The following is an 11,446-nucleotide window of genomic DNA, read 5'->3' as shown; positions in this document are numbered from 1 at the left end:
AAGGAGAACATGAATAATAATAATAGAGTCCAGAAGCATCAGAAACTACTAAAATTAAGTTACTTATTGATGGCTTTTAAAGATAAAACCAATTAAAAAATCTGTCCTTTTGGGTCAGAATAATTAAATAGTCTGGGTTTAACTCCCTTTCTGTCTTTTTTGCAATAGAGTTATTTCTGAAAAATATAAATTCCCTACTGATCATATCCTGTATTGCCACTGCCGCATTTTATGTCAGATTTATCTTCACTGTGTGACAGAGTTTTTTCTTTTTCCTCATCTTCTCCCTCTCCCTCATCTGTTTCTAGTCTGTTTCTTAGGGCTGAAAAGGGCGGGGGGGATTGTTACGTGAACAACCAGCCAGAAAAATCTCTTATTTATTTTAAGTAGGGCATCTGAAGTTTGCAAAACAAGAGAAACTAAATATTTAAATAAAAATGTGATACTTACCTTAAAAAGTGAAATTCTCTCTATGTTCATACATTCTGATCCTGGGTTCCTCAGCTGCATTTTGTAAAAGATGAGGGACGTTCTTCTCAGAAGGGAGTGTGTTAATGATGTGAATGATTGCTATTTTGAGAATAAGGTGGTGAGGCCTGTCCAGCCCCAGGGAAGTGTTTGGATATCACATGGAAGACGGTCTCCGAAGGCATTACAATGTACTTGTGAAAGGTGGTTAAGTCTGCACATATTCCTGTAAGTATAGCAAACTTGTACATAGCAATGCACAAAACTTGGGTGTTTTCAAGATAGATGCTTATTGATCACCATTTTGCAAACTGCTGCCTAAGCAACTTTTGGTACAGGTTGACCCTTGCACTTTTCAACTTGGGCATAGTCTTCCAGCCAAAATGCATCTGAGGTCGAGGAGGCCGTGGAGGAGGAGGAGCTTTCATTGTCGTGCTTCACCATTGTCCAGTATGGAGAAGGGGCTCTCACTTCTTTCTTGTGATCTCTGTGAATCATCACGTCACAGTTAATGTCTTTTCCTACACTAATAGTACGGTTCTTCTTTTTATATCCATGCCACTCTCTAGAGATGGACATTGGTCTCGTTGCAGACTGAGGCTCAGTGGACCGTGGATATTTATAATACTTAAGTTTTTTATCTGAAACTACATCTTCGTTGTCATCACTGCTTGCCAAAGGGTCTTTTCCTTGCTCTGATTTCTTTGTTGGACTGAAATGAAAAAAATAGTGAAAGAAATGTTTTTAATTGTCTGAACATTCATTGTCCCCTAAGAAGATGTCTTATAAGCCGCTTTGGTTCGTAAAAGAGAGGATATGATTTAGCTTTGGCACTTTGTGTTGTTGACGTTTGTCTCTTTAAAAGTACCTTTACATTTCTTTCCATTCCTAAGTGTAAATCAAATTCTGCCTTAAATTATTTCATGTTGCTTTGTACTGACTTAAGCCAGACTACTGACCAGAATATTAGCAGGCCTTAAAGTGTAGGTTAATTTCCCTCCAGAATGACAGGTCACCCTGGCCATCTCCACAGAGCTCTGTTCTAACAGGTCACATGGGGTCAGCAATAACAGGGTATTACTGATTTCCAGTGTATTCAGAAACTAGTGGGGCTCTAAGATCTTCAACACACTAGTCATGAGGAAATCTTTGAGTCTTCTTTTTTCTCCTGAGCATCATCATTTGCCTCTTGGGTTTAGAAACATGGATTTATACAATACCTTCTACACCCAGATGTGTCTCATTCAGTATTCTACTTCTCTGTTGCTGGCCAAGTGATTTTTTTTTTTTTTTTTTTTTTTAATTTGACAGAGCACAAGCAGGGGGAGCGGCAGGCAGGGGTAGAAGCAGGCTCCCCACAAAGTAGGGAGCCCGAGGTGGGGCTCCGTCCCAGCACCCTGGGATCACGACCTGAGCCGAAGGCAGTCGCTTACCTGACTGAGCCACCTGGGCGCCCCTCTGGCCAAATGCTTTTAAAGATTTTTTTGTAACTTGCCCCAACTATTGGCTTTCTTGAGAGCTTGTTTGGACGTTCCAGCAGAACAGTGCAGCTACTCATACACCCTTGACCGAAGGACAGTCGTCCTCTTCGACCGAGCGCGCAGCTTTGGGAGGGACGCACGTGAGTGATGAGGGAGGAAGGGGACACCCGCCTGGCCAGCCCGATCACCCTTATATCCCCAGCTACTGGCTTTCTTGATTGTTGAAACTTGGGCAATACTGGCCTGCTAACAACTGTGGGCCTCTTCGGCTTTTCTAAAGCCTGTGGTTCCCGCATCTGCTACAACTCTCCTGAACAAATGCTGTTCCCTGCTCCCCCTCATCCTGGTCTTTGTGGTTAGGGACCTCTGGCACAGCTGTCCTGCTACAGGGAAATAGGAATTTGTTTTCTTCCCCAACATCCCCCCACCCCCAACCTTTCAGACTTGCTTGCATTATCACTAATGTTCCTGCAGTTCTGACTGCTGTTTGCTCCCAAGAATTTCAACAGGTTTGCCTAAAGTTTCTCTCTTCTGGTAACAAACAATTAGTAATTGAGTCATTTTCACTGAGAACCAAGTCTTATTAAAATGTGGATTTTCCTTCATCCTTGATTTAGTGCTATGCAAAGCGATGCAGAAGATCTCAGGATTAGAACAGTTTGCCTTCAGACCTGCCCAGGACTTCCTGAACAGCTCACGAATTAAAAAAAAAAAAAAAAAAAAAAAAATCCACGTTATTTTTTTTCCCCCAGACTGCAAAGAATATCTTTTGTAACTCGGTATTAGGTAACTACAAAGAACAGATAGGAGAGCCAGGTTCTTACCAACTGAAGTGTGATTATAAAGCCACAAGCCAGCAGAGGTCAGAGTGAGTTGGAAACAGTTTTTATACCACTAGGCCTGCCCCGAGTATTATGTGGAATATTCTCCAGTGTGCACACAGTGCCATTTGCTCCTTGTGTAAGAAGGCTTTTCTTTCCTTTTGTGCTCCTTCCCTGCCCCTTTCCACATAAATTACTAAAGTGCCTTAGTAAGGAATTAAGGAAGGGATTCAGAAAGTACCTGCTGTTCCTAAGTCCCTGGGCTTTAGCCTCATACCTGAGTTGTACTGTTCTGTTTCTCTCTTTTTTGCTTTTGAATGGTCAGTCTGCCATCCTTAGAGTTTAATATTCTGAATCACAAACTCTGAACAATTAAAATGCTTAGAAACAGAATCACTCTATAAACAAATGATTAAGAACTCAGGCTTGAGAACTGCACTCCCCAGTACAGGGTCCACCAGCTCTGTGTGGCTGCTGAATTTTAAACTGATGAATCTTGAATAAAATTTAAAATTCCTCAGTGGCAGTCCCTCACGTTTCAGGTGCTTAATAGTGGATGGGGCAGCACAAATAAGGAATATAGACACCACCTCAGCAAGTTCTTTTTGAACATTGCTGCTCTAGAGACAGGCCTACTCACACTTTGCCCTGTGACCTCTGGCAAGTTTACACCCACCTCTCTTGGCTTCCATTTTCCCCTCTGTAATCAGGATAATAAAAAGCATTGGCCTGAGGATTAAGGGGTACAATGCTCGTCAAGCAGTGTCCACCACATAGTAAGCAATGTTATCATGAATGACTTTTAACTACATCATGATTGGTTTGGTTTTGGGGGGGAAAACTTGTCCCGTCTGTGCCTGATCTAAGGGGACAGACAGCTCTACCCAGCTCTAGTCCCCCCATCACCATGTGGGGATGCAAGCCCATCTTCTGATTTTTCAGGAGAAACCACAGATGCAGACTCTTCCCATGAAATATTAGATGTGTAAATTGGGCAACTAATTCAAATATTTTTTCATTTTAAAAAAATTGTTAGAAAGATACAGAAAAATGCAAAACAAAACAACCCAAACAGTTTAATGAAAAAAATTATAAACACTTGGGTAGCCACAACCCCCGGGGGTCAAGAAAGAAGAGTATTGGCCTCTGGAAAAGCCCCACGTATCTTCCTTTCTCTCTACAGCTCACTGCTATTCTGGCTTTTTAAAATACTGTGGGAGACTAGCAAAGCACATCTGTTGGCCATATCAGTCCCTTGGACCACAAGTAGGAATATCTGAAGTAATGTCAGTGCAATGTGGGCCATCTTTTAGTCCTTAGTAAAGTCCCCAGCCAGATTTCCTTGAGCCCATCCCAATAACCAAAGAGACACAGCTGTAGCAACTGGTGCTGAGAAATCCTGTCGAATTAATAAGGACCACTCTTGCATCAGAGCACTGAACTTGTTGAAGGAAAAAGATCTCATGTTCTACATGTTCTCAGGCTCTGCAGACCTTCCTCACGCGTCCAACCCACAGAAGAGTCTTTGGTACACCTGGGTTACAGATAACCAAGCCCTCAGAGATTAAGTGATTTGCCTGAGGTTTGGAAGCTGCATTTTAATTTTCATTCACTCTGAATAAAGGAAACCACAGGAAAGTCCTGTGGTAGAGTGAGCGTAAGAACAGAGTCCTTGCCTTCAGTTTGCATTCTCCCAGGGCAACAGAGTAAACAATGGATGATACAGATTATTTCACTGATATTAGGAGAAATGCTGTGAAGGAGATAACACAGGTTGCTTTGAAAGTATATGATGGGTGGACCAGACAGTGTTTTAACACTTCCTAATTTTGTAAGGCCTCTTGAAAAAGTTTGCACAGTAAGCCTTCAAGGATGAATAATGACAGGGTCCTAAGCATGTTGCAGACAGAAGAGCAAGTGCAAAGGCCGAGGCAACGAGAAAAAAGGCAAAAAAGCTTGAAAGCCAAAGTGGACTAGAGAGGGAAGGGGAGAGCAGTAGTGAGGTGAGGCTGCAGTGGGATACAGACACTAGCCACATGTGGTAGCATAGAGCAGTTTAAGGGTTTGAGCATTTGTCCCAAGGACAGAAGTTCTTAAAAGATTTTAAGTAGGAACATGTCAAAATCAGATTTGCATCATATAAGGATTGTTCTGTGTAGAGAATGAACAGGGGACAGCAGTAGGTGGTAGAGACCAAATCGTGACTCTAACAGGTGGTAGTAGTGGCCAGAGAGAAGTGGACAAATGTGAGACAGCTGGAAGGTAAAATGGCAAGTCTTCATGATTATTTTGGGCGGAGATGGAGAAATCTAGCACAACCCCTAAATTTCTGACTTGTTCAACTAGGCAAATGCTCCCCCAGTAAGACAGGGCCACTGGGAGATCAGCAGTGAGCTGTTTTTTTTATTTTTTGGCATAAGGAGTGTGAGGGGTTTGTGACACACCCAAATGGAGCCACCAAGTGGGAGATGAAGGATTGAAATGTACAAGCTTGAGGATCATACAGTTTGAAAGTCACTCCTAGTTGGAGGGTGATAGAAAACACAGGGACCGGTGAGAGATAGCCCAGGAGATTGAGAGAAGGAAGCCAAAGATTCAGCCCTGGGGAGCACCAAGGCAGAAGCCTGGGGAAGATGATGTTTCAACAGGAGTGGAGGGTGGGAGTTGTACAGCGTCGAATGCGGCTCAAAAGCCAAGCACAATGAAGACTTGAGTCCACGGGAGTCAGGAACATGAGGGCTGTGGGTGGCCCTGCCAAGAGGCCTCTCATCCAGGTGAAGAAAGCAAGGCCTACACTGAGGTGGGGTACAGAGCATCTGGGAAATCATCTCCTGGGAAAATGGCCCAAATCTGCTACAGCTCTTTCTACCTGTTTGGAGTCAAAGGGACAGGACTGTGGCTGGGGAGCAGGGAGAGGGCAGCAGAGTCAAGGTGGGATTTGTGAAGATGGCAGACGCCTAAAAAAGAGGGATCCAGAGGGAAGTTGAATGTGCGGGTGACAAATGAAGGAATGGGGTTCACAGCACGTGTTTAAAGCTGACTGGACAAGGGGACACTTGGCAGGTAGATTTGGAGGCAGAGCTCCCATTGGATGGTTCTCTTTTTTAGAGCTCCAGGTTCAAGGCTCTCACCTTCATTAGCCTGCCTCCCATTAGGTCCTGTAGATTGTACTTTTCCAGAAGGATTTAGAACCCACTAAATGTGGTCGTTTCACCAATCCCTCCTACCCTGGTCCAACTGATCGTTCTCCCCTAAAACCAAGACCCAGTGCTTCACAGACCCCAGCGTACTCGCATAACAAAAGATTTCCTAAAATGAACTACTTACCATGTTACTGGGAATTTGGTCTCAGGGATTAAATCATAAATTTCTTGCCATTCTTTGGGTATGTCAATAAAATCTCGGTAAATCTTGATTTGTAGCACTGATCCTATGGTGATGTGTTGCAAAAGTTTTAAAAATTCTCGAAGAGTATATCCTAACACGTTGGCATGGCCAACAGTAATCAGAACATCACCTGAAGAGGGAAAAAATTATCAGTAAAATTTAGATAATGGGTCAATGGTCTCATACCACTTCCGGCTCTAGTATGAGGTGTTTCATTTTAAGAGTTCATATTGTTGGTTCATTTTGAACCCAAACCAGGCTTCAGCCTTTATTTCATAAAAGTGGTCATCTCAGTGCCATGAGTGTCCTTTGCATAATGGAGAATGCATGTTTCTTAATAGTGGTGTAATGGTAGATATTATTTCATGTTTTTACTGCATTTCTTTAGTCCTTGGTATGACAGAAGCTAAAAACCATTTATAATCTGAACCATCCTTTAAAATTCTAAAAAACTTGTTTGTTTCAAGTAAAATGAATAGCTATTACTATTAAAGAAAAAAACTACTTGTACTAAGTGAATAAATGACCTAGTTTCTCTTGTACCTGCCTGGCAATTTCCATTGCCCTCCACTGGTATTAACATCAAGACTTTGATTTTAATTTTCTGCCTTGCAAAGTATTAGTGAGCAAATAATTCTGCATGAAAAACACTGGACATTTAGCACGATTTAATTAAGCTTACAATGTCTATACAGAGAGTATGTTGGTTAAAGGGATTTGACAGCTAGGTTGCCTACTTTAGGGCATTGCTGGACAGGGAGGGAAGCGCGATGGTCAACCATGGAGCTTCTGATCCCCCAGCAAGTGGGAAGAAAACCACATCTTGACTGCAAGCCCCTGGCCCCCCAGAGTGGATGTTAAAAAAAACAATTACTCTTTCATGCCCACCTCCCTACGGCCAGCACGTACGATGTGGATGTGTAAACGAGATCCAGCCATGGGGCATGCCCACCTGGGTCACTGAACCCAGAGCAGGAGACGCAGTGGGGTGATAGGAGCACAGGGCTACAGGGGTAGTTATACATGGCCCTCTGTCTCTCATCATTTTCCAAGCCTGGTTTTCCAGCCTTTCTGGCAATTCTGTCAGACTCCGTGTCCTAAGTTCAGTGTCTTAATAGAACTCTTTTCTATTGCTTGCAGTGAAGAATCCTGACTGCTACAAGGACACTCAGCAAGAGAAGAAGGAATACAAAGAAATTACTTTTTAAGGGCTCACATTGGGTGAAAGCTTAGCAGATCTTACTAGAACAGCCTGCCAAATGGTTAATGGAGACTTTTTAGCTAACACTGGATGAAGGAACTCCAGTGAAGTCCCAAAGGGTGTGTTCATCTCTCTGTGCGTGGGAAGCTAGGGGCTCCTCAATTACCCTCACTGCAAGACAGCTGAAGCCTAGCTTCCAAGGAGAAAAGAGTCCGGACCAAGTACCTTCTCTGCTGCTACACCCCACGACTCTAGAGTTGAGAATTCTGCTCATCTCAAAGGAAGCCTCTGGGGAATGCCAAGGACAAACTTCCATAGTGCTAGTGCTATCAGAAACTTAAGTTTCAAAGTAGTTAACAAAATGAATACTTAGAAGGGTGGAGAAAACCTACTTTGGTCTTAAAAAGTAGCTGAGTATAAAACCAGCCTAGTATCTGCAGCTAACTTCAAAATGAAACAAGTTTTTCCCAGCTACCTGCAGAGTGTGCAGTCTGAAACAGCTGTTCATCCTATGGAGGTTAATTACAACAGCAAAAAAACAAAAAACAAAACAAAACTCCCGAAAACCCAACCACAAAAACCCCTCACTGGATGTGCTTCTGTGCCTAATGTTAAAAGGAGCGTTTATAGCTGAAAGCCACGGCTTAGCATTCTGCTTAATTATGTTGTTAAAGGGTTTTTTTTTTTTTTATCAAGAGGGCAGAAAATAAACGGCTTAATTCCCTGACCATCCTGGCTGTAAACCAAACGTGTCGTTGTATGAATGTGATTACTCTGGCAATAGATATTAATATCGCCCTTCATAAAGAAATACCAATCTGGTATTTATGAATACCAACCTCATTACACATCTTTTTTCTGTTTTAATGGGCTGTAGGAACCACATTATTATACAAACTTTGTCTCGATTACCTATATTAAATCAACTTTGCAGCGGCCAAGTCACTACTGAAAAATAGATTTTGTTTATTTTTCTCCATCTCTCCCGATGAGGCTGTAAGTTCCATAAGCTCCATGTAGTTAGAGACCACATCTATTTGGCTCACCTTTATACCCCTGTGCCTAGCAGAATACATGCACACAGTAGGCATTCAGGAAATGCTTGGTGAATGAATGTGGCCAGTACGTGACTTGTATTTGCCTTCAAAGCTATACTAATTTCTTTTTTTTTTTTAAGATTTTATTTATTTATTTGACAGAGATAGAGACAGCCAGCGAGAGAGGGAACACAAGCAGGGGGAGTGGGAGAGGAAGAAGCAGGCTCATAGCGGAGGAGCCTGATGTGGGGCTCGATCCCATAACGCCAGGATCACGCCCTGAGCCGAAGGCAGACGCTCAACCGCTGTGCCACCCAGGCGCCCCTCAAAGCTATACTAATTTCTTAAGACTCTATATATCAGAGTCTGTTTAAAGACTGGTCAAAAGAAATTTAAATTTAGCTCGAATAAACTAACACTAAACTAAACCAGGAAATCAAGATGAAACCCTATTTTGAAACACCAGAAGAGAAAAATATAAAGCACGTGGAGAAGAAATAATGGGGCTGGGAGATAATGGGGTCAAAGAAGTAGCAGGCTTGTGGGACTGTCACCTTTGAAATTCTCAATCATTGTCAAAAGCACTGAATTCCGGTCTCTGAAACCAAGACCCTGAAGGGAAGTAAAGAGTTTGGGACTCTGGACTCTCTCTGATACTGAAATCCCATTTCCAGTCAAAGGTGTGGGCTTTCTCGGGGGCCATGGGCTCAAGTCCCAGCTCCATCCAACCGCTTTTTTTTTTTTAAGATTTTACTTATTTATTTGACAGAGACAGCAAGAGAGGGAACACAAGCAGGGGGAATGAGAGAGGGAGAAGCAGGCTTCCCACTGAGCGGGGAGCCCGATGCAGGGCTCCATCCCAGGACCCTGGGATCATGCCCTGAGCCCAAGGCAGACGCTTAACAACTGAGCCACCCAGGCACCCCTCCGTCCACCCACTTAGCTCGGTGTATTGATCCAGTACCTTCACCTCCCCAACCCTCTATCTTGCATTACCCACCTTCCAGGAGTGGTGCAGAGATTAAATGAGATCCTAGATGTGGAAACTCCTTGCACAATGGCTGTGACAAATATTCATGTATTAAGCACAGACATAACAAATGCACCAGCACTGTAGGTAAATCCTGGATTTAAAAGATGAACTCAAGACCGCCTCTGACCTCAAGGAACCCACTGACTGGAGCCGCACCATGAGGTCCGGCTTCCCGTGCATAAAAGTGCACTCCTGTTGCACTCCAGTGACTGTGCGCTCTGGTTATCAACAAGCCGTCACCTGACCCCAGATAAGCTAAGGAGAACGTGCAGAAAAGCTCATGCGACCTGTCCTGAACTTCTTCTGGTCTGGAAAGTCCAGAGCTCTCTTTCTGGCACTCTGTGGCCCAGCACCAAGTAGTGACATTTGGAGAAGATGTTTTGGATTTTAAGGTGAAGTAAACGTTCATAATGGCATCATTTATCTTTTCTTTAACCCACTGCTTCTAAACCAAGCTGCACTTGGAATCAATCACCCAAGGAGCTTTGAAACCATAACCGGCCCCAGATAAATTGAATCAGAACCTCTGGGGAGATAGGGCGTAGGCACCTCAGTTTTATAAGTTCCCCAGGTGATTCTTTTTTCTTTTTTTTTTTTTTTAAGATTTTATTTATTTATTTGACAGAGAGAGAGACAGCCAGCGAGAGAGGGAACACAAGCAGGGGGAGTGGGAGAGGAAGAAGCAGGCTCCCGGCAGAGGAGCCTGACGTGGGGCTCGATCCTAGGACTCCCGGATCACGCCCTGAGCCGAAGGCAGACGCTTAACGACTGAGCCACCCAGGCGCCCCTCCCCAGGTGATTCTAATAGATAACGAGACTTACAAACCAGTGGCTTAGTCCACTGGGGCTCCTGTACCACAATCATTTTTTATTAAAAACAACAACAAAAAACAAGTCTGGAAACTAAGAACAGCCTAAGAGAAATGATTGCCAGTATTCCCATTGAACTGTCATTTTCAAAGCACTTTCATAAACATTACCTCTCCAAATCCCCGCTGGCTCTGACGAAGGTGGTATTATCCCAAATCAGAGATGAGGTGACCTACACCTGGAAGGTTAGAGGACTTTGCCCGAGGTCACAGAACTACGAGGTGGCAGAGCCTGGGCCTGAATTCAGGCCCAGCTAGAACCGGGTGGCTCTTCCCTCTCACCACCCTTGCAGCCCATCGTGTCTCCCTGGCTCGCCAGCACAGCCCTAGAACCGGAGCAAACACTGGAACACACATCTTGAACTGGATGGAAAATCCATTCACCCCAAGACAGGAGAAGCAGGGTGGTGTTGAGAAAGCCGTGGGGCTTGGATGTCTAACACAGAGGGTTCAAGCCCCTAATCCCTGGTGGGCAAGTTACTAAATATCTGATTCCCTATCTGTAAAGGCGGCTTAATGCAGAATCTAGCCCAGGGATTGTCAGGAGAGTGAAATGAGATCATGCATCTAAACATTAATGATGATTAACACTGCCTACAAAAGAAGAAGGGTTTATCCACCGACAGCCATAAACTCTAGAGTGATACCGTGCCTGTATTTGTATCCCACAGGATAAACCTGGGCAAGGAACTCAAGCTCACTGAGCCTCAGTTTTGTCCCCTGTGAAAGGGGGATGACAGTGGCTCCTACCTAGAGACTTACAGTAAGAATTCATTGAATAAAAATGCACAACAGCGAGGGTTGATAAAGTGATAGCAAGTGGCTGGCCCACAGAAATCTGCTCTCAAACGATGTCATCATCATGATTATGGTTACACTAAAACCTGCTAACCAGAGTCTCCCCGAAGGCAGACAGGAGGGAGGCAGGGGGAGACCACAGTCACCTGGCTTGAGTTTTCCATCCCTGGCCGCAGCCCCCTTTCTGATGAGGTGGGTGATCTGGAGGTAGGGCCCGTTCTGGATGATGATTAGGCCTAGGCCCAGGTTCCCCACAGTGAGTTTGGTCTGCTGAGTTTTGCTCAAGTTGTGTACAGATGACTTGACATTGAAGCCGATTTGTTTGTCTAATAAAAAGAGGGAGACACTTTT

The 11,446-nt window shown here is 44.0% G+C and overlaps 1 protein-coding gene across 1 annotated transcript; it reads right to left on the bottom strand.

The window, feature by feature from the left end:
* Positions 1-71: 71 nt before the first annotated feature.
* On the bottom strand, positions 72-11,446 carry PDZD9 (PDZ domain containing 9; the record flags this gene model as incomplete). Its single annotated transcript, XM_008697221.2, has 3 exons — positions 72-1,180; positions 6,098-6,287; positions 11,242-11,446. Coding segments are annotated over 3 exons (789 nt in total), but the record flags the coding sequence as incomplete, so codon positions are not given.

This window comes from Ursus maritimus, unplaced genomic scaffold, assembly GCF_017311325.1.
Source record: "Ursus maritimus isolate PB19 unplaced genomic scaffold, ASM1731132v1 scaffold_2, whole genome shotgun sequence".
NCBI classification, from domain to species: domain Eukaryota; kingdom Metazoa; phylum Chordata; class Mammalia; order Carnivora; family Ursidae; genus Ursus; species Ursus maritimus.
The sequence above is the reverse complement of the archived record's forward strand: the minus strand, read 5'-3'. Positions and strand labels throughout refer to the sequence as shown.